The sequence below is a fragment of the Malaclemys terrapin genome, chromosome 4 (assembly GCF_027887155.1).
Source record: "Malaclemys terrapin pileata isolate rMalTer1 chromosome 4, rMalTer1.hap1, whole genome shotgun sequence".
NCBI lineage: Eukaryota > Metazoa > Chordata > Testudines > Emydidae > Malaclemys > Malaclemys terrapin.
In genome coordinates this window covers 110,896,894-110,921,053 of record NC_071508.1, presented here as the reverse complement: position 1 = coordinate 110,921,053, position 24,160 = coordinate 110,896,894, and the positions used below count along the sequence as shown (strand labels likewise).

Here is a 24,160-nt window from a genome sequence, read left to right as displayed (position 1 = left end):
GGAATATTTTGCTGTTTATTGTTGCTTGGCCATTCTTCAGGATTCTTGTGATAATGATTGTTTTATATTTCATTATGCAGACAGTAAAATCCTGCATCAATCTCATTTTGGAGCTGTGGGTTGACTACATGATGAACAAAGCTTTTGCTATGGGATGCATGGAAAGGGGCAATCTCTGAGATCATCAGTTGGCTGGGCCCTGGTTTATTAAATTTGGATTTGGACGTGGACAGAGAGCCACTGCAGCGAGCAGTGAACTGAAGAGGCTCTGTTGCCTAACAAGTGGACCACTACATTTTGAATCAGCAGAGGAGGGTTTTTTTTTTTTTTTTTACCTTCACACATTCAACCCCAGGCACAGCACATTAGAATAGTTGAATTTTTCAGTGATAGCTACTTGGATCACCATGGACAGATCCACATCTAAGAAGCCATGCACCTGACTAGCCAAGGATGTAATAAAAAGCATATTTTGCTACTGTCATCATCCTGTAATCTACGGACACTGAGGCATCTAGTAGCATCCCAAGACTGCGTATCACTGTAACAACTGAAAAGGTAGACATCTTCAGTTATTTACTAAGTGCCAGTGATGTACTGAACACTACAAGAAACAGAAAAAAAGATACTTTCTCTCACAAGCATCTTAAAAACTTGAGGACCATGCTAAACTTTGGCAAGTTCTTCAAAGCATTTTCCTCTTCCCACCAATATCACCTCTGTCTTTCCCAGGTTTTGTTTTAGTCAACTGTTTTTCATTCAGCAGCAGTGCTCTCTCAGGTACTGAGATATCTAGATGATGGCATCATCTACAGAAGATTTGCAGCTAGCTGACATCTGCATATTGTTGGCATTGGGTCCATAGTATTTCAAATCTTCCCTAGAATTGTAACAATTTAATAAAGGGTGGGAAAGTTGAATAGAAGGATAAACAAGTTAAACCCCAAGAGAGTCCTCATGTGAAATCTCTCTAGGAAGAGCAATAGCCCACATGACATGACAGGAATGAGGGAAGCCAATTTAATGCAATTCTGCTCATCTCACCAGGTCACTCAGATGAGTCATCAGCACTTCATAATTAAAGGGTGCTGGTCAAGAGTGCAGACAGATCTAATATCAGCATGTGTGTGTGCCAACTGTCTTTGGATAAGACGAGATTTTCCATCAATGTGACCAGTGCAGTTTCTGTTCCTTATGCTGGGCTAAAATCTGTCAGGGAAGGTTCTAAGATATTAGCAGAGGTCAAGTGCTGCTGGAGATGGCTTTTCACCAATGCGTCAATCACTTTGCCTGGGATGGGAAGGTTATGGGCAAAGTCATTGACACTAAGTGATGGTTTCTTGAACACACGCTGGACGACTGCATGTTTCAGGAAGGTTGATAGGCTGCCATCTCTGAAGGAGGTGTTAATGTTCTATTCTATGTCAACAGTAGACTCAAGTGCTCCTGACTGGCTGCCACCAACCAAGAGGGGTACATATATGATTTCTAAGAACTGGAGAAGCTATCTTTGATCCAGGCAATCTTCTCTCGGTATACTTTACAAAGTTCTTTACACTGGGTGATACTAGGTTTCAAATGAGGGAAGGCAGTCAGGAACTATGATAAAAAAATAAGCACTGTACAAAACCAAAATAATCCATATTAAGTGGATTAAGATCTGGCTAACTGATAGATCTCAAAACATAATTGTTAACAGGGAATCATCAATAATTAGGACGACTCTACAAGAGTCCCACAGGGATCAGTTCTTAGTTCAACTCTGTTCAGTATTTTTACCAATAAATACAAGAAAATATAAAATCATAGCTGATACAATTTGCAGATGACACAAAAAATGGTGGGGTGGCAAATAATAAGGAGAACAGAACTACATTTAGGAACAAAGAATGTGGGCAGCCATATTTACTGGACATGTGCGCGTGACAGTGAGAGGTGGAAACCTCAGGAAAGCAGTAACTCTGAAAAGGACTTAAGGGTCACTAGATAATCCACTGAACATGAGCTTCCAATGTGAAGCTGTGGCAAAAAGGCTAACCCAATCCTTGGATGCATAAACAGGGAAATGTTAAATACATAGAGAGGTGATATCAACTTCACATACAGCACAGGTGAGATCGCTACTGGAAAACTGTGTCTAATTCTGATGTCTAAACTTTAAAAATGATTGTGAAAAATTGGAGAGGGTTCAGAGAAGTACTACAAAAAATTAATTTGAGGTCTGGAAAACATGCTTTACATTGAGAGACTTATGAGCACAGACTTAAGAGGTACTAGATCAGAGTCTTTAAGTACCTACATTGGAAGTAAACATTAGACTTTATGGAACTCTTTAACCTAGAACTGGCATAACAAGATGCAATAACTGGAAGTTGAAGTTAGATAACTTCAAACTGGAAACAAGACAACTTTTAAATAGTAAAACACTAGAACAGATTATCAAGGAAAATAGTTCATTATCTGGAGTCTTTAAATCAAGACTGGCTGAAAGTCAAAGGGACTTAGGTGCCTAACTCACTTGGGCACTTTTGAAAATTCAACCTGGATGTCTTTCTAATAGATAGGATCTAACTCAACAAGGTATTGGTCCTGGTAGTAGTGAAAAATTCCCTCGATTGCAGAATTTCACCCAGTAATTCCTATGCTCTGCATTATACAGCTATAACTAGATAAAATCTATTCAGGTCATTATGCTGAACAGTTATTTTGGATGAAATTTTTCATCTGCTATTGTGTAGAGGATTTACTGGCTTCTCTAAAGTCTGCAGCATAGGACTACAGGAATTCCTTGCTCAGCAGTCATGTTAAAGCTACTGGACAACAGGTGGTTATAGAGACCATCAGCACCCTGATTCTATGGTTGGATAAAATTCTCCAACAGAATGTTTTGGAAGCTTGCTGAGGTCATGAATCTCCAAGGGCAGACCAGCACAGTCAGTTTGTCTGCCTGGTGAGAGACAGAACCGCAACTCCTCTCTGGAGAAGAAGATTGTCTGACCAGGAAGTTGCTGACTAGGATTACGTTACCTATGTCTACACTACAACCTAGACTAAAGATCAGGTTTAGTGTGTGTGGGGACAGAAACTCATAATAAACTGAATATAAAATCTTAGACCTAGGTGCTGGAGGTATTATTCACATGGATACTTAAATCTCCGTAGTCAAGGAGTCATGGAGACTCCGCTACAAGGCTGTTAATAAACCTGTTGGGTCCAATAAGAAGCCAGGGTCGTGAGGCAGTCTACAAACCAGTAGTATTGCCATGCTGACTCTCAGATTAAGTGACCCATTTGACAGATTTAATTTTTGGGGTCACCTGTACATTTTTGCAGATCTGATTACTTAATATTATCCAGTATGCTTGCTCCTCAACACAAACTGAATATGGCAAAACAAGTTCCTCATCTTTCCCCAAACACCTTCCTCTTCTTTTTCCACTGACGTTGTAAAAACTGCAGCCTCCGAGTCACTCAGGCTTACTAGTTCTGTGTGATTTTCCATGCATCTTCCTTCCTCACATATTAGTAAATTTCTGCTAGTATTTCCTGTACGTTATCTAAAAAAATATGATCTTCCCTCTGTTCTTATGAACAAAACTCTTACACATGCATTGGTTCTTTTTCATTTTGACTACTCTAACCCCCTCCTCTCTGCCCTTGCTAATTTCTGTATCACTTACCTCAAGAGAATTCAGGAATGCAAAAGTCATCTTCAGGCACTCTTCATCCATGTCACTCCTTTCTTAGCTTCTTCTTAACTTTTATATCAAGTTAAAGTTTTTTGCCCTCATCTTTACAGCTCTTCACAACCCTGCTTCTGCCTACATCCTAGGTATTTGCAATGTTCTCATCCTCATAGTATCTGGGTTCAGTTAAAATATAGTGATAATTGAAATGGACTAAAGGAAAATGAAGATAGTAATATCTTGGGATTTGCACAGAATAAGAAATCCATATGCTTCAAGCCAAACATTCATCACATCTGGGGGTGAGAAAGGAAATTATTGCCCTCCACACAGTACTGTACAATTTAATGGGTTTCAAAAGTACAATTGAATGGGTTTATAAAGATCAGCCGGCCTAGGGGCAGCTCCTTGAAGCATCATGTATTGGCAACTGCAAGAGGCATAATACCAGAAAAGTTGCAATAATTGTCTAAACTGATAAAGCAAATCCTGTGACCCTACTTGACAGTATTTAATACAATTCCATGGATTAGTTCAGATAAATTAGCAACTTTTTTCCCTAAAAAAATTACAAGATTAGCTAACTCACCGAAGCATTTTCAGCTCCTGGGCAGCCTTGAGGATTATTTCATGCTGCCTTTGACTAAGGACCATTACCCCTCCAAGTGACTGTTCAGGGTCCAGGTTTGGCTCTGCTCCTAGCATGTCAGATGAACGTGGTGGTGGAAGGGATGGATCAAGCTGATCCTCCAAAGGTCGTAGTCTGTCTGCTTCATCAGGATACCATCTATCCGACAACCGTTCCCTCTCCCAGTCAGTCCTTTCAGGAAGGTAATCTCGTTTCTCCCTCGATGTATCACGCCTCTCTGGATACTCTCGGATCCTCAACTCCCCCCTGTCTCGGAGGTCTCTATCATAGAGATCCCTGTCTCTTTCCTCCCTCCACCGGTCCTCACGGTACCTGTCCAGAGGTGGAAGTGGTGGCAAAGGTGGAAGAGGAGGAATGTCCAGGTCATGACTCGGTGTATCTCTGTCATCCAGAGGTCTCAAGTAATCTCTGTCCCATTCTCTATCAAATTCTCGATCATAAATATCTAGGGGTCTTCCAATCCTGTCCAGATCTCTATCCAACTCCCTCTCCCTGGGCCTTTCCCAATCATCCCACCAAGTGTCTTGTCTGTCAAGATCAGAAGACAAAGGAGGTAGAGGAGGAAGAGGTGACAGTGGAGGCAATGAAAGATGCAGTGGTAACCTGTCATCTCTATCATATGGATCCAGGTGATCATCCTGAATATCTGTGTCACGCTCTCTCCAATATCGATCTCTTTCCCAATCATCCAATTGTTCGCGCTCTAAAGGACGGGCATCTCGTCTATCTAATGAAGGTTCCTCTTGCATTCTCTCCTCTTCATGACTCCAGGGAGCCCTTGTTGGTTCCTCTCGATGATACAGAGATAATTTCTCAGAGTTGTCTCCTAGGTGGATTGGTTTATCAATACTGCCTGTTTCAGGCCTGCCCATTTCCCTCTCCTGGCTACCTGATCGCCTGACAGAACCCCTCTCCCGACTTCCTGCCCGCCTGACAGGACCCCTCTCCCAGCTTTCAGCCCGCATGACGGGACCCCTCTCCCGGCTTTCAGCCCGCATGACGGGGCCCCTCTCCCAGCTTCCTGACTGCCCCCTATCCCTGCTGTCTGCCCGGCCAGCTGGTTCCTTGTCTCGGCTGGACAACACCCTCTCTCGGCTGCCTGACCGCCCAACTGGCCCCATCTCCCAATTGCCTGACTGCCCATCTGGCAACTTCTCCCTGCTACCTGACCGCCTATCCAGCTGCTCCTCCCGGCTGCTCATTCTCTGGATCATCCCCCGGCCTCGGGTGGCTGCCTGTCTGGGCAATCCTCTGCCTCTGTTTGTTAGCCCCCTGCCTCGGCAGTCTTCCAGTCTGCCCTGCCCCCTGTCTAGGCCGTCGTCCAGCCTGCCCTGCCCCCTGCCTCGGCCGTCGTCCAGCCTGCCCAGCCCCCTGCCTCGGCCGTCGTCCAGCCTGCCCTGCCCCCTGCCTCGGCCGTCCTCCAGCCTGCCCTGCCCCCTGCCTCGGCCGTCCTCCAGCCTGCCCTGCCCCCTGCCTCGGCCGTCCTCCAGCCTGCCCTGCCCCCTGCCTCGGCCGTCCTCCAGCCTGCCCTGCCCCCTGCCTCGGCCGTCCTCCAGCCTGCCCTGCCCCCTGCCTCGGCCGTCCTCCAGCCTGCCCTGCCCCCTGCCTCGGCCGTCCTCCAGCCTGCCCTGCCCCCTGCCTCGGCCGTCGTCCAGCCTGCCCTGCCCCCTGCCTCGGCCGTCGTCCAGCCTGCCCTGCCCCCTGCCTCGGCCGTCGTCCAGCCTGCCCTGCCCCCGGCCTCGGCCGTCGTCCAGCCTGCCCTGCCCCCGGCCTCGGCCGTCCTCCAGCCTGCCCTGCCCCCGGCCTCGGCCATCCTCCAGCCTGCCCTGCCCCCTGCCTCTGCTTACTGGTCCATTGCCTCTATTATCTTCTGGTTGAACCGGCCCTTTACCCTGGTTATTTTCTGATCCAGGTAGTCCTTTACCCTGGCTATTTTCTGAAAGGGGCAATTTACTATCTGTAGATTTCAAGTCTGTATTTCCTGTTACAGGGGATGGAGGTAAGGCTGCTGTTCCTCCTGTTCTCGGAGGAATAGTAGACTGCACAGTTACAGGTGTACTGGGAAGTGGTGTTGGTTTTTGATTCTGAATGGGTGGAGGTTGAGTAGTTGGTTTTGTCTCTTCTACTTGCTGTGCAGGATCCTGAGAACTCCACGTCCACTTTTTAGGCCCAGGAATAACTTTTTTGACTTCAGCTTTGGGTGGTTCCTGTTGAGCTTTTGTCAGATCCTCAGCTGGCTGAACTGGACCAGAATTCTTTGCATCTGTATCAAAGGAAATTGGAGTAGACTGAGTTCTATTTGCCAACTCCTTGTTGACAGCTGCATCAGCAAAAGCTTCTCTGTTTTCTGTTCGGGACTCTGCTTGAGACTGCTGTTGTCCAAAAGGAGGTCTGGGCCCCCTCCACTGTGATCCACTTGGTCGGGAACTGTGCATCTGTGATGTACTTGGGGATGTATAAAACTGTGCTGCTGGCCCACGGGGGATAGTCCCCCATTTGCTTGAAGACCGTGCATCTGAATTCTGACCTTCAAATCTTGGCCTTGGCCCTTCCAAGTGCTGGCCTTCAAAACGAGGTCCTCTCTGTCTTGGCCCTTCAAATCTGTCAAAGCCTCTTCCCTGAAGTCCATCAAACCTACATGTAAAACAAGAGACATATTCAAATGAACAAATTAAGTGAGAATTCTCTAGAAGATATTTTCACTTTATAAAACTACTTTCATGCAAACATCTCTGTGTGCCTCATAAGCAAACCCCATTAAATCAGTACAGAAACATGGAAAAATGCACTTCAATTTCACACTGCACAACTGAGAGTGATGTAAGCCACTTGCAGACTAGGCAACCTCTAGGAAATAATGTTAGATGAGCCACAAAATAATCAGTGTCATGCCCCACTGTTGCACCAATATGTGAAGTTATGTCTCTATGCTGGCTGATATCATCTGGGGCATCATTCATAGACATGTAATGGGGAAAAAATTCCTGCTTATGTGAGAGCAGCAGCATTTGAACCACACTATATAGATAGTAGTGGCTGAAAGTGTAAATTTCAGCCATGAAGACTAGTTCCAGGAGAAACGTTGACTTAAAATCTTAGCTGGAAATCAAGTATGTTATTTTAACATGTCCTGTGTTTAAAGCTCCAGACTAGGGCTCAGAAGATCTAGATTCTGTTTCCAGCACTCTCCAGATTCACTGTGTGACCCTGGTAAAGTCACAATTTCTCTGACTTTTGATACTCCAATAGCAAAACAATGGTAATTCCCTACCACACGAGGGTGTGGGCAAAGATAAATAATTAATGTATGTGTAATGATCAGATACTACGGTACTGAGTACTACATAGAAAAACCCATAAATAAAATATAATTAGATAAATAAAATCTAGATACAGAATTTAAAATATTATTAAACAACAAGTGGAGCAAGCTTATGATGTTGCCCTGGTCTGGACAGCTTTATGTGTTTTCTATTTGTACAACTGTATTTTATTCACATTTAGTTCACTTACAACTATGGTGGCTCGAAATGTGGGGAACTGGATAACAAATACAGCATGAAGAGAAAGGATTCATGCAACAGGAGCTAAAGATGCATATCTGGTCAAAAAACACTTTTTAATTAAATGCCCAACTACTGAATCTCATAACAGAGTAGATAAAATCAAAGTATTTTACACAGGAAAACTTAAAAGGGACTGAGAGTCACATTACTCAGATGTTTGTAACTTAGGCCTTGGCTACACTGGCGCTGTACAGCACTGCAACTTGCTGCGCTCAGGGGTGTGAACCCCCCCCCCCCCCGGGCGCAGCGAGTACAGCGCTGTACAGCACCAGTGTAATCAGCACTGCAGTGCTGCACGCTCGCTCGCAGCGCTGCAAGCTATTCCCCTCGGAGAGGTGGAGTACATACAGCACTGTGAGAGAGCTCTCATAGCGCTGGCGGCGCGACTACACTCGTGCTTCACAGCGCTGCCACAGCAGCACTGCAAGTCCCGAGTGTAGCCAAGGCCTTACAAGGTTGAATCTTGAACCAGTGCAAAAAAGGAAAAAGAAACAAGGCAGTTGGAGACTACAAGAACAATCAATTACAGGATCTTGTTTCTCAAAAAATACCAGGGTTGGAAACAATTGCTTTATAGCACTGAGGAGAACACACACTGTGGTAAACACAACTTTCCCCAGTATTATATATGATTGATCTATAATTCTAGTACAGTGGTGGGCAAACTTTTTGGCCCGAGGGCCACATCTGGGTGGGGAAAATTGCATGCAGGGCCAAGAATGTAGAGCTGTGGCAGGGGGCTAGGGTGCGGGAGGGAGTGCGGGGTGTGGGACGGGGTGTGGTGTGCAGGAAGGGGCTCAGGGCAAGGGGTTGGGGCAGAGGAGAGGTGCGGAATGTACGAGGGGGCTCAGGGAAGGGAGTTGGGGTGCACAAGGGGTGCGGCTGGGATGCAGGCAGGGGGCTCAGGGCAGGAAGTTGGGTGCAGGGTGAATGAGGGGTTCGGGGTGTGGGCTCGGGGCTGGCACTGCTTACCTTGAGCGATTCTGGAGTGGCAGCAGTGTGCACCAGGGCCAGGGAAGGCTCCCTGCCTGTGTGCCCTGACCACACGCTGCTCCCGGAAGCAGCCGGCACCACGTCCCTGCGGCCCCTGTGGGAGGGGGGGCAGAGAGCTCTGTGCGTCGCCCTCGCCTGCAGACACCGCCTCCTGCAGCTCCCATTGCCCGCGGTTCCCCATTCCTGGCCAATGGGAGCTGCGGGGGGCGGTGCCTGCAGGCGAGGGCAGCGCGGAGCACTCTCCCCGCTCCTCCCCCTCCCCCCCCCCCAGGGGCCGCAGGGATGTGATGCTGGCTGCTTCCAGGAGAGGGGGTGGCAAGCCCTAGTTTGCCCACCCCTGCTCTAGTAGTTTGAATTATCAGCTGCTAACGATCACTTTGGATGTCAAATGGGGGGTGATGGGAAATGATTGAGAACAGAATGACATTACTGTGAAGTCTCACATCCTGCAAGGGCTAGAAATACAGTAACTCCTCGCTTAACGTTGTAGTTACGTTCCTGAAAAATGCAACTTTAAGCAAAATGATGTTAAGCTAATCCAATTTCCCCATAAGAATTAATGTAAATGGGGGGGGGGGGGGGGGGGAGATTAGGTTCCAGGGAAGTTTTTTTCACAGTATAAGTTTTAAACAAACAATTTAATACTGTATACAGCAATGATGATTGTGAAGCTTGGTTAAGGTGGTGAAGTCAGAAGGTGGAAGACAGTGGGATATTTCCCAGGGAATGCCTTACTGCTAAATGATGAACTAGCACTCAGCTGACCCCTCAAGGGTTAACACGTTGTTAATGTAGCCTCACACTGTACAAGGCAGCACAAATGGAGGGAGGGGAGACAGCATGGCAGACAGAGATAGAGAGACACATGCTGTATGAGAGAGAGATGTGCATTGCCCCTTTAAGTACGTTGATCCCACTCGAAGTACATTGCCTTTTTAAGTTGAGACAGCAGCTGCTGCCAGCAAGCTCCCTCTGTCCTGAGCCCTGTCGTGTCTCTCCTCCTCCCACCCCCGCTCTATGGAGATGGGGTAAGTGGGGGGCAGGAGCAGGGAGACACCCTGACATTAGCCCCCCTCTTCCCTCCCCAAACCCCCCGCCCTCCGCACAGCAAGCAGGAGGCTCCCGGTCCACTTAACTACAGTGATTAGGGGTGAATCTAAATTTTAAGTGTAGACCAACCAGGCAAAAGAAAACACAGTGAACAGTGCACATAATTTATTTTCAAAAACCCACAAAACAAAACCCACTATGTTGCATACACAATTTCCCCTAGGGAGAGATGACAAAGAATGAAGCACGTGTGACAGATTTTCTCACACTGTTTAAAGCACAACTGGCACTATAGGTACTACGGTGATGACAGCAGTATAAAAATCTGTATAGATGAGAATGTGTGTAAACTAAAGGAAAAAGACCTACCTAGGACCTCTTGGTCCTTCGAAGTATGTGCCTCTGGGTGGGTCTGGAAGCAATCCACCTGATCTCACTGGTTTATCTTGAACGTTGGAGGTTGGGGGTACATAGGTTGAAGATACTGTAGAAGAAGTTTTCAGTTCTCCAGATGCTGGTTCAGATGAAACAGAAACAAATGGCACCGCTTGCTTACCCAGATGAACTTGAGAGTTTCCTTGGTCTGAAGAGTCAGCAGATGTAGTTATATCAGAATGACAAGGTAAAGTTGCAGATGAACCAGGTATTTTAAATACAAAAGAATCAGGGATAGGAAGCAGAGCTGGCCTGGTTGTCTTAGTGGACTGGAAAACCTGAAGACTGGATGTTGGGGGTTCAGATGAGTTAGACAACTGAGGATCAGAAGACAGAGGTGGGGGAACCTGCGGAGGGGCAGTTGAAGGCAAAGATGGAGGCAAAACAGGCACGCCTCCTTGAGAGGTTTGAGAGCATGGAACAAAAGGAGGTGGCAATGCAACATTCCCAGTGTATTGATTCTTCATGTTTTGAAGCGAGTTCACTTTCTCCTGCAGATGGGACTGAGTAGCTTTCATCTGTCCCTGCCATGTTTTCCACTGTTTCTCATACTCCTGGAGCTGATCTTTGTGAGGATAGGTCTGAAGTTGATCCTGCCATCCTTGGAATTCACGCTCCCATTCTTTGTGAAGTTGTTGAAACTGTTTCTGCTGCGCCTCATAATGCTGCAGCTGCATATCCACTGACATTGTCTGCAAGAAAAATAGACACAAACCCCTGAAGAACACAGCTTCCAGAATGCAATGCTCTGTATCTATCCGCAGCCTGGCCCCAATGCAGGTCTGTCGCCGCCATGCCTCCAGTAGCTGGAATCTGCTAGGCCTTGTCCCAGGCAACTGCCCTGGATTGGGCAGTGACCCGCAGGCTCGGTAATTGCAGTGGGAGCAGGATTGCTGGGCATGGATCCCGGGGAGGGGAGTGCAATTCGGTTCGTGCTTAAAGGCTAGGGGAGCAGGTGAGGGTCTTATAGCCCTCGGGAATGTCTCTATACAGCTGTTAATAAACTGACAAAGCTCTGGCTGCGCTGTTTTAGTTGGGGATTGGTCCTGCTTTGAGCAGGGGGTTGGACTAGATGACCTCCCGAGGTCCCTTCCAACCCTGATATTCTATTATTCTAAATGCTGCAGAATACATTTTAAGTTCCTTCTGAAGCCACATACTTGAATATCACCCTCTGTCCCAAGCAGAAGCTTGAGAGAAGAGTTACATAGAAACAGAAGCAAACATATCCTGTCTAGTACAGACATATCCTGTCTGGTATATCTCTAACCTATACATTTTAGTGATAGATAAGGGCAAACACATCCATACAAAAAGCCCACATCACTCAAGGTGGGGGGAGGGCGGAGTGGGGAGAGTATAATTAGCAACAGATTACTTCTGCACACAACCAAACTATTTGGGGCTATTAGTAGAATATCCTCCCTCCCTACTGAATCACAAATCAATCCACAAATATTCTAATATATGTAGCAAGCAGCCTTGTTTCCCAAACTCTTCAATTTGTTTCTCCAAGCACACAGCAATTCATTTTAAATGCACTTTCCTTCACATTCGAGAGCACCATCTGGACCACTAAACCAGGTATACCTTGAGTAAACTGCAGTAGTGCTCCAAGTTTGGGCTTATAGAACTTGTTTATCTAACAAGACAAACTAAGAGAACAATCTCTCATTAAGCTTGTAATAAAAGTTAGTGAACCTACAACAGTCACTAACTATTCAATATATTTTATCTGTACCCACATCTATATCTGAACTGCTGTGGCCAAACTGCAAGTCTCCTTTACCCTGCCTTGTAAAATCATGAAAATGTACTACCTAGGAACCATGATGATTATTTTACCTGTCTCCTTCACCAAGCTTTCCTTGGGGCTACTGGCTCCAATATACTTTTCCTTTATCTAATGACTTTCAGATCCTTGAGTGCTAGGAGTGGCAAATACCCACACAATACATATTATTCATGCAGAGTCACACTATTGCAACATAAAATGAAAAAGTATTAAAACGGTATATTTTGTATAAAATATGAATCAACAAGGGTTCACGAAGAGCTGTGCAAGAAAAAATGTGATGGCCTAATTATCATCTTTTATCTCTTCCCTTTCAATATTGTCATAACCAGTCAGAGTATAGGAATGCTATATCAATGGTCCATTCAATTCAATGTAGCCAGCTCTGAATCAGTTTGGGTCAAACCATTTGCCCCTCTAGCCCTATATTTTGTCTCTGAGAATGAGCAATGATGTATTATTAGCATTGTGGTAATGACCAGAGAATCCAATTAGGATAGGGACTCCATGATTGTAACTGTTGTAAAAAAACAAACAAAAATCTCACTCACTCACACTCACACAAAGAGATAGAGTGGTCCACTGGATAGAGCACTGGACTGGGAATTAGGAGATCAGGATTCTGTTCCCAGCTCTCCCACAAACCTGCCATGTGACCTTGAGTGAGTTACTTTACCTCTCAGTGCCTGTTTCGTTTCTTACTCTTTGTCTGGTCTGTCTTGTCTATCTAGAATGTAAATTCTTTCAAACAGAGAGTAACTCTCACTATGTGTACGTATCACTCCTAGCACAATGGGGGTTCAATCTTAGTTGGAGTCTCTAAGTCAGACGTGGGCAAACTACGGCCCGCAGGCCACATCCGGCCCGCAAGACCGTCCTGCCAAGCCCCTGAGCTCCAGGCCCCTGTTGTCCCTCCTCCCCCGCAGCCATACCACTGAGCGGGCCGCACTCTGGCCCGTCACTCCCCTGGGCAGCATGGGGAGCTCAGCTGGCTCTGCTGCTGTTAAGGGGGTTGGGGGGGGTTGGGTAAGGGTACGGGGGATCCTGGGGGGCATTCAGGGAGGAGGGGGTGGTTGGATGGAGTGGAGGTTCTGGGGGGGCGGTCAGAGGATGGGGAACAGGGAGGAGTGGGAGTCCCGGGGGGCCTGTCGGGGGGCGGAGATGTGGATAGGGGTCAGGAGGGCAATCAGGGGACAGGGAGCAGAGGGCGGTTGGATAGGGGGTGGAAGTCCTGGGGGGGCTGTCAGGAGGCGGGGGTGTGGATAGGGGCGTGGCAATCAGGGGACAGGGAGAAGGGAGGTTGGATAGGAAGAAGTGGGTTGTAGCCCACGAAAGCTTATGCTCTAATAAATTTGTTAGTCTCTAAGGTGCCACAAGTACTCCTGTTCTTTTTGAGGATACAGACTAACACGGCTGCTACCCTGAAACCTGGATAGGGAGTGGGGATCCTGGGAGGGGGCAGTCAGGGGTCAAGTAGCAGGGGTGGTTGGATGGGTTGGGAGTTCTGAGGGGGGCAGTCAGGGGGCGGGAAGTGGGAGGGGGCGGGGGCCAGGCTGTTTGGGGAGGCACAGCCTTCCCTACCCAGCCCTCCATACAGTTGCACAACCCCGATGTGGCCCTCGGGCCAAAAAGTTTGCCCACCCCTGCTCTAAGTGCTACTATAATAATTTGGAGTTTTTTAAGGGCAAATACCACCCCTCTCACAAAGAAAATGGGAAGGCATAGGCTCTCCCCTAACCCCCAACAATCCCATGATCTACTTAATTACCCAACCCCATCCTACTGACCCCAGCTAGCAATAATCTTATCCTCTGAAACATGAAGATTTACAACAATTAGTTTTATCTGAATTTGCAATCTTACAGATGTCTAATCTATTTTTAATCTTACTAATCTATTTATATCAATAATATCCTTAGGCAGTGAGTTCCACTATTAGTTATACTTTACCTAAATATTTCATTTATTTTGGCTTTTACATTGTCTTTTTGAATATCCTCTTTTCCTTGTATTGGAGGACAGAGTAAATAATGGCACTCAACCAGCTCTTTCTGTTCCTGTCACTTTAAGTAACCTTTTCTTTTCTAAACTACGCTGTCCTACTGTAAAATTTTCAGACACCTAAGTCCCATTTTCAAAAGTAACAGGCTCTTAGGAGCCTAAATTACTCCTTAGATGATTTTGAGAACTGTATCCCATGTCAATAAATAGTCTTTTAATTACTCCTCATGAAAACTGCTCCCATCAACATCTCAATATTCTTGTTACTCTTCAATTGAGACTGGCAAGTAACTTCTCAGGGAAGGGGGAAGTCTTTGCCCATGAACAAAGATTAAAGAGAGAGCAAGGCAAACAAGTCAGCCAGAAGAAATGATTATACTACATACTTCTTATCAGACCATGAGTGTTACATCATGCAAGAGGTATACCAAATCCCAGTTCCTCAATGACTAACCTGTGGGGGGGGTGGCTGTTGTATAATCTGTTGGTACTTCTGTAGGATCTGTTGCAGTTGGGCATGCTTCTGCATTATTCTCTGATACTGAAAGCCAACTCGATGGTGTGGATGTTGCTGCCACTGAGCTGCTGCCACCTGCAACTGCTGCAACCTCAAATCTTCCTCAGAGTCCTCAGGAGGTTCAATATTCAGCTGAAGATAAATATAATTATTATGACTAAGGGAAAGCTCATTCAAGCACAACACCTAAACAAGCACAACCAAATTCATAGAAGTTTCCTGGCAGTTAATAATTCTGTGATCCTGCATTTTGGTGTTCTGATTTTCTGTGACACTATCAGAATAAATGATTTTGTTTATCTTCTTCAATAAAGGGAATAGTTCAAGGCAAAAATCAGATGTGAGAATTTGCCTGCATATTCTAAGTAAAACCTATCACCAAGCACATGGGCAAAGTTTTGGGCAAAACTTCTTGGTTATTAGGCACAGACTATGACCCCATTCTTTAACAAAGGAATCATTATCTTCCAAGGTCTGGAGTGGAAGGCAAGATCACCACTTTCCTTTCCAGCACACAACAGGATGCATCTCAGCTAAAAATTGGAATGATTAAATCAAAATCCAAACCATTCCAAAATTCCAGTGTGTTTGGATTTAGTATTCTGGTTCAGGCCTGAGCTATTAAGTTCAGATGCATGTCTGGATACAAACTTCCACAAAGTCTTGAGGATAGAGGCACTACATTGAATGTGGGGTACTAGCTCAGGCATATCTCTAATCCTGACTGCAAGATTTATACAAGCAGCTGCAAAAGGAAAAGGCACTAATAATACCTTCCAATTCAGCAAATCATACAGCGGGACAGAGGTAAAAAATCTTGAACACTAACAAGGAAAAGTCATTCAGGAATTTCAGGTTAAGGAACTAGGGAGCACGGGATTAGCTAATTGGAACTACAGTAATTCATTCATTTCCCTTATCCTATTTTCTTTAAAATAATTCACCTTTGCTGAGATATGTCATCTGACCTACTGGCATCAGAGACAAATACAGTTCAGAATCTCTGAACACTATTCACTTCAGCATGGCAGGGAGCATGGGTCCCAAGAGCAGAAGTCTTTCAAATCTGTAGTAGGAGGACTCTACACGCCCAATCTGACCATGCAAAGGGACCCTACTCATCACCTAACAAAACTGAGACAGCAGCTTGTCCCTGAAAAATATTTTACTAGTTCCAAACCTGCCAGACCAGGGAGATGTGTACCCAGACCTGTCTTTTCCAGCTGTAAAGTCTATTAATTGGGAGGCAATGTGGGCTAGTGAATAGATCACTGGACTTGGATTCAAGAGATTTGGGATCTATTGGACTCAAAAGGTTTGGGGTCTACTGGACTCAAGAGAGCTGCACCTGGCCTGCTGGGTGATCCCAGGTACCTCACTTGCCTTCTGTACTTCAATTTCCCCATATGTAAAATGGAGATAATGATACTGACCTTCTTTGCAAAGTGCTTTGAAATCTACTGGTGAAAAGCACTATATAAAGTCTAGGTATTATTATTCAGACCCAGGCAGGAGGAAAACATTTTTTTTTTTTTTAGGAATGAATGTCCCATATGGAATAGCATCTCTGCATAGCCTACCTTAGGTTCAGTAGATGAGACAGGAGGGTCCTCTTTTTTGGAAGCTGGTATTAGGGGCTCGTTAAGTGAAGGCGGTTCAGACTGCTGATTAGGAGCAGTCACTTTCCCTTCTTCTTGCTGTATTCTCTGCTCAGGTGCATCCTTCACTACTCCTGGACCCTTCGGTTGCTGCTGTCCCTGTGCATGTGCTTTTGCCCTCTGCTGCAGACTTAGCAAATGTTGCTGGTACCAATACTGCTGCTGTTCCTATAAAATACAAAAAGGTTGCAAGAATTACAGTAGCAACCAGGTTTAATAGACAAAAACAGATAAAGATAACCTGCTAAGATAATCACCAAAATCTGGCAGAGAAAACAGTCTCCAGAGAAGTGTTTATGCCTGTTTCATAGTGATAACTCACTTCTCTACCATCATTACAGAGAAGCAATAGAGGTCAAAACCCTTTATCAGGATTCAGGCACCACTGTCCTAGGTGGTGTTATACAGACATGAAGGAAGATGCAATTCCTATCCCAAAGAGTTTAAAACCGAGGAAGGCAAAAAAACAGAAAGGAGAGAAAGGTGTTCAACATATGAGCTAAGGGATTGGGGTGAACGGATTTGTTAATTCCATTTCATTATTTTATTAACAACTTGTTATATGTATTTATTATGGAGCTCAGATGAGGTGGGATAATGGGAAAGTTGGATGAGGAGAATTAGTAGGAGCCATGGAACAGGGAAAAGGAAAGGGGGCAGAAGGACACTGAAGGAAGAAATGCACAGAGGAAAGAAAGAGGAGGGACAAATGGAGAGGACCATGGAGAGTGGGAAGAGTGAGGATGGCAGCAGAGAAACTGTGAGGGAGAGATGTGGAAGGAGACTGGGGCAAACAACCAGTCAGACAGAAAACAATACCCTGAGTTCAGATTATAAAAAGCTGTCTTCTAACCTCACTGGCATCTGGGAGCTGCAAGGTAACCAGATGAGGACGCCAGAAATAAGACAAGGCCAGCTATGGAGATGGTCAAACTCCTAGCATTAAGTCCTCAACTTTAAATATGTTCAAAGTACAGGTGCTTTATAGCTGAAAGGCCTGTCCTTTGGAACATGGTTCCACAAGGTCTGATGGCATATTCTGACATTTAGACCTTCTTTGAAGGGGAAAATGCTGAAGATTTTCCTCTGAATTTTCCAAGATCTTCACTTTCTCCATGTGTGTCATATAGACAAATGGATATATATTATCCATTATAAATCCCCTTTTCTAGGTTTTGTAACCAAGTAGCATACATCTCCTCCAGGTTGAAATAATGACAAGGAATAGCTCAGCCCTCAAATATTTTTATACCTTTTCAAAATAGTAGGTAGCTCAATAATTGTACTTCATCAGGATTTTCACTGCCCAGCCCCAAATATCAAGGATAAAGTTGGAAGAAACTTCCTACTGATTATGGTTCTATAATCAGCACACACACTAAAAACTCAATGAAATTCTGGGAGCTCAGATTTAAAATAAGATACAAAAGGAACTAAATTCTAACTTTATAAATTCAGAATACTGAATGTTTACTAAAAACGTATACTGAAGTCCCATTCATCAAGAGAATTTATACAGCTTTGTAAGAACTCTAGCAAACTACAGGGGACAGAGGTTGGTATTTTAGAGCCATAAAGTGAGGATATGGAAAAGCTTATCCTAAAGCTCATGGAATGGTGCGGCCTATGAAAGCGCAAGCTCAATTAGCAATTTCCCCTCTTCTGACTGTCCCACATGTTTCATACCCTTCCAGTTCATCTTTTCTATCCACACACTGTGAAGAAGAGCCACTTCTGAAAACAGTAGAGAAGCCAACAGGAATGACCGTTTATTTTTAAATGCAGGTATAAATTCAGCATTGGTGAATGATGCTCGATGAGATTCCTTAAGACTAAAGTTTCCAATTCATCTTCCAAATAGGTATAAAATAAGCATGTGCAATGCAAACTTCTTCCACCCACCTTATGCCTGAATTAGAAGGACCTATTTCTAGTAGTGAGGTATGAAACGGACCAATTTAAAGAGCAGATCTATGCAGAAAATCACTTCTATAAAATGACATTTTGTGGACTATGTCTATGATAGGAGATGCTATCATTCTAGATCCTGCCATTGACCTCTGCCAATATCCTTCATAATCAGGATTCAGATCAGAATATGACATAGAGACGCTCTCATGGCTATGGGTGGAGGACAAACATCCATACTTACAGCATGGGATCTCTCAGCAGCCTTCAACTCCATGTTGCATTAGGAGTTGCTTTTGCATTCAAGACCTAGCAGAGGCATGCAGAACAGCACTAAGCTGGATTTAATCATTCCTTTCAAAGAGATGTCACATAAAGTGATTTCATACAATAGTGATGGCTATGACATAGATAAATAAAAGAAGATAGTCACGATAGACAACTGCTCTTCTGCCCCGAAAACCTAGTCACTTGTGAACGCATCCTATCTCCTCTCCTTCTCAATATATAGATTAATCTGTAGGAGAGGTCATGATACCACATAGGCTACAATACCACCAATATAATGGCACCCAGCTGTAAAGCTCCTTCACAACACATGAAGCCAGAACCACTTTATGTCCCAGCATCTGACTGAGGGCTTGTCTACACTACCGCGTGTGGTCGATATAAGATATGCAACTTCAGCTACGTGAATAGCGTAGCTGAAGTCAATGTACTTAGATCTACTTACCGCAGTGTCTTCACTGCGGTAAGTCGACAGCTGACGCTCTCCCGTCGACTCCGCTTGCGCTTCTCATTCTGGTGGAGTATCAGAGTCGACAGGAGAGTGCACAGCAGTCGATTTATTGTGTCTGTACTAGACGCGATAAATCAACCTCCACTGGATTGATCGCTACCGCTGATCTAGCGGGTAGTGTAGACAAGCCCTGAGAGAAGTGAATGGACAGAAAAAAGAGATGTTTAAAGCTCAGACTGAGCAAAACAGAGGAGATACTGGTGATGCATTTCAAAGAGATGGTGGGAACTTTAGTCCTCATCTTTGACTGAGGGCTTCTACTCTCCCAGTGTCAAGGTGGTGACTATTCTTGGAGTCCTACTGCAATCACTGTTACTCCTATACACAAGGAATGCAACAATATCAAGGAGCTTCTTCTTCCATCTTTGACTAACCAATGGTTTATACCAGTGATACTGAGCCTCAAGTCGTTCAGGAGCCAAATTACCTATCAAAAGAGTACCCAAAAGAGCTACAGTAGTGTGAATTCATTGTTTCATTTACTATAGTGCTATTCATATTTAAAGAGTATGACAGAGAAAATATTAGTTTATATACAATTATATATTATTTTCACAGCAAAGTTCACAGTGCAAATTGATAACTTAATTTGGTTAATAACATAGTAAAAGCATCCCTGATTGGTTAATTATTAACTCACACAGTGTTTTAATATCACATGCTGCAAAGAGCCCCAGGAGACACATTCGAGAGCTGCAGTCTGAGTATCACTGGTTTATACCTGTTCCTCTCTGGGGAGGATCTCACCACAGTGAAATAGATATCATCACCTTTTGGTTAGAGTAAATTACCACAACACAACTTCTACCAAATGCCCAACTGTGAAGGTCACACAGAAGCGCCACCTGGTATAACATACGGCAGCCTCAGTCTAACTCAAACAAGGAAAACCAAAGAAGTGCATCATGTCAACATACCATTTGTTCCACTGACTCTCCATTTAGTTCTGTATCCATTTCAAGAACCTAGTCCTTTTTAAAACTTTTAATGGCCCACCAGCACAGCAAGACTCTATGCAAGCAGTGTGATTGCCAGAGTCCAGGATGAAAAACTTGGGAGTCTTGGTAACTACAAAATATCAGGATGAATCTGAGTCTTTAGTGCACAATGCAAGACCAAACTTTTTATGCTGCAATTCCTTTCCCAGAATGGTAAAAAAATAAAAAAAAGCCTGGTGATGCTCGTGGAAGAAGACAACAACAGAGATGATAAGCAAGAAAGAGGAAAACAATACAGCAGTCCAGAACACAGGGCTATGAAGCTTAGGTATCGTTCATGGGAAAACATACATAATCTTTGCTTAATTTTGCACAAAATATGCACCCAGATACCAAAGTGAATGGTATATGATAAATAAATTTGGTAGATACTTCACTTATTAAAGCTATGTCTATACTAGAGAGCTTACAGTGCAGGGTGACCAGATGTCCCAATTTTATAGGGACAGTCCCGATTTTTGGGTCTTTTTCTTATATAGGCTCCTATTACGCCCCCCCCATCCTCTCCATCCCAATTTTTCACACTTGCTTTCTGGTCACCCTATTATAGTGGCACAGCTGTACCGATGCAGTTGCGCCACTGTAAGCTCTTTCGTGTAGCCACTCTATGCTGACAGGAGAGAGCTCTCCTGTCGTCATAATGAAACCACCCCCAACGAGCGGTGGTAGCTATATCAGTGGGAGAAGCTCTCCCGACGACTTATGTTGCTGTAACTTATGTTGCTCAGAGGGGTGGTTTTTTCACATCCCTGAACGACATAAGTTATACCAACATATGTGGTAGTGTAGACATTGCCTAAGTCAAGGGTTGTCAAACTTGGGTTCGGGACCCCTCAGGAGGTCACGAGGTTATTACATGGGGGGGGGGGGGAGATCACAAGCTGATAACCTCCACCCCAAACCCCGCTTTGCCTCCAGCATTTATAATGGTTTTAAATATATAAAAAAGTGTTTTTAAATTTATAAGGGGGGGGGGCGGGGTCAAACTAAGGCTTTTTATATGAAAGGGATCACTAGTATAAAAGTTTGAGAACCACTGGCCTAAGTGTTTCTGAAAAGATACACTTTGCCATAAGGAGACACAGGAACCTTATTTTTATTGTGCTAGGCTGTGCTGCAAAATGTATCACATGGCATAGGACTAAACCACAATCACACACAGAGATCTGTCAATGTTACACAGTGGAAGAAAAGTTATATAACAAGGAATTACAAATGACAAATTGCAATAAGTTGCATAATCTACTTAATATATGGGGGAGAGGGAAAAGCAGCACTCTGTTTGGCTATTGATACTGTTACCACAGGAGATAATCAGAAAATTATCTTCTGCCTAGACTAGATTGTCATTAAATAAAAAAGAGAAAGATTTCATAACTCTTCTTCCGCACATCAGTAGAAGTTATAATATTTCAATGTTCAACCTTTACAACCCTTTAGTTACCACTTTCTTTTTAAATTAACATTTAATTTTGTACTGTATCAAATTCAGCAAACTACAATAATGCAAAGTTAGGGCAAAAAGTCAGAAAATGCAAAAGGTAGTGGTGTTTATTCAGTCACAACTCTGCTCCTCTATGTATGCATTGCAATAATCCATTAATTATGACTGTTATTTTGTATGTATGTATGGTTGTCAACATAATTATTGTATTGTATTATTTTAAAAATAGTATAGCATAATGAAATTACAGACTATCATAACAGATAGCAACAAAGCAAGGTGGGAGGGTGTTAACATTTAATATTCAACCTCCTAAAATCCAGCACTTTTGAGTGCTCAGTTATTCAACTAAAATACTGAATCTACATCTAATTTACTATTTTGCTTTGAGGGGAGGGAGCTTAAAGAAAAATGAACACAAGGGGAGTCCCCAATTCTATAGAAGTAAAAAAACAGCTAGTGCCTATCAATACCATTATAAAAGTGCCCATCTACAGACATAAGTATTTTTAACAGTAAAAAGTATATTTTTCACCCTCACCAAACTCAAAAACTTTTGAAAAGACTTTCCTCAAGTACTTCATAAAAGTTCACCTTTAGGAAGAGATCAAGCATGAACACGTTTAGGCTAAAGTCTGTCTATTTTTGAAAGCTGTACGCATAAGGCATCTAGAGTCTGTAACGGAAATACTTTTGTAATCTTAACTATTGCAAGTATGGCCAATTTGCACTGTTCTATCATTTGTGTTGATAAACAACTGAACAAATATTACTGTAAGAGAAAAATCAAAACAAGAAACTATGCAAAACAAAACTAGGTGGCAATCCTACAATGTACCAACAGACTGCTGCACTGGTATGGAGGGCCCAATGAAGTCAATAGGGTTCCGTGCAGTTCATCTGCACAACATACTTTGCAAGATTGGGGCCTTAACAGTCTGAAAAATCCACCCGGGGATAAAGTTCAGTCAAGGCTGAAACTTTATTCTTTACACATCCCATTGTGCTTGGGAACTGTTGGCTCCTGAAAACCAAGTACTACAGGATGTACATTCAATGGGAGTTTATGGAATTTTAGTCTTATCTGTACCATTCCTGGCTTTTATGAGCTGAAGCCAAATATTCTGTTTTATTTAAATGTGATTCATTTATTGTTTCTCTATTTTATCTGTCTTTAGTTGAGCATCTTTACAACTCACACTACATCGGTAAATGATCAGTTCCCATCACTACCTTTTCTAACCCGGAGCCACACTCGGCAGCAAAGCACAGGTTGGACACTTTGTTCTTACCTGCGGGGTCATAGTGGAGGGGTCTGGTTGTGGGGTGCTGTGCTGGTCAGAACTGTCACTGGTGTCCTTAGCAGCACTCTGTATTGCCTCTTGCTGAGCAGGAGTGGAAGGGGGCAAGGATGACTGGGATGTAGTAAAGTGAGATTTAGACTGAGAAAGGGAAGGTGTCAAACTAGACTGGGTTGGTTGGGAAAGGGATGATTGGGAAGGGGACAAATAAGATTGAGAATGTGTCTGATAGGATTGGGAGGAGGCTAAATAAGATTGAGGGGCAGTTGATGGAGGGGGCTCCAAATAGGATGGTGGCGGTGGCTGGGAGAGCTGAGAATGGGACAAATAAGACTGGGGCGGAGGGGACTGGGAAGGGGGTGGCTGGGCCGGGGGAATATAGGGTTCAGACTGAGCTGGGGGGACATAGGCCTGTGAAGGGGGTGGATAGGCCTGCTCAGGCGGTGGGGGCGACTGTGGCGGAGAGGACAGCTCCATATCCATGGGCACTGGGGAAGAAGGCAGGTGCTCCCAGTCGCTGTGGGGCTGAGACGGCTGGAGGGTCTCATGCTCTCGAGGCAGGGGGGGCGCCGGGGGCTTGCAGACCTGGGGGTCCCGGGGTGGGGGCGGCGGAGGCGGCTCGCGGTGCTTGAACTGCTTCTGGTAGCTGCGGACGGGGGGCGGCACTGGCGGCGGCCAGTCGGTGAAGGAGCCGGGGAGAGGCGGAGGAGGCAGGCCCGGGGGCGGCGGCCCGGGCGGGGGACCCCCCAGAAGTACCGACTGCATCTGTTTCTGGTGCATTTGCTGCAGCTGCTGCAGCTGGGCCAGGTGCTGCTCCTGCAGGCTCAGGAAGCCCGAGGCACCGGGCGCGGGGGCCACGCCGGGACCCGGGGGCGGGTAGTTCGGCGGCGGGACGGAGGGGGGCATCACGGGCGGGGGTACGGGCAGCGGCGGGGGCGGTATCGAGGTGGGGGGCGGCGGGTAGTGCCCCGCCGCCCCGTACAGCCCCCAGGCCGGGTACATGGCGGGGCCGGGTCTGAGGCGGCGGCCGGAGCGGAGATCTGCGCTTCCACAGGCCGCGGCGAGAGGCGACAGCAGCGGCGCGTGCGACGCACAGTGCCTGCGTAGTGAAGCTCGTTGGACCTCCGAGACAGAAGAGTGGCATACTAGAAGCTAGAGTGCCCCCAGCCAGGACTATAGAGAGGGGCTCGCTGAAGTTAGAGCGCCACCCTCCGATCAGCCCGGGCTATAGCGTGGCCGGGCACTGGCGGAACAGCACGGACAATAGAGAGGTGAACTAACTGGGCCTAGAGCGTCGCTGAAACCCTGGTCTCTTCTTCCCTCCTGTCGGCTTGGACAAAAGAGAGTGGCAAAGAGGAGC

General features: G+C 45.3%; 1 protein-coding gene across 2 annotated transcripts in view; it reads right to left on the bottom strand.

Moving 5' to 3' along the window:
* Window positions 1-23,880, bottom strand: part of YLPM1 (YLP motif containing 1) — a 57,579-nt gene extending 33,699 nt beyond the window's left edge. The window contains exons 1-5 of one of the 2 annotated variants that reach the window (XM_054025696.1): window positions 22,792-23,880; window positions 16,273-16,518; window positions 14,630-14,824; window positions 10,314-11,071; window positions 4,276-6,969 (exon numbers count right to left, since the gene is read on the bottom strand). In XM_054025696.1, the coding sequence (XP_053881671.1) occupies window positions 4,276-6,969; window positions 10,314-11,071; window positions 14,630-14,824; window positions 16,273-16,518; window positions 22,792-23,802 (4,904 nt within the window). In that variant the 5' untranslated portion in view covers window positions 23,803-23,880. The remainder of the gene's footprint in view (window positions 1-4,275; window positions 6,970-10,313; window positions 11,072-14,629; window positions 14,825-16,272; window positions 16,519-22,791) is intronic. The other variant, XM_054025695.1, reaches the window with a different exon arrangement.
* Between the last annotated feature and the right edge of the window lie 280 nt (window positions 23,881-24,160).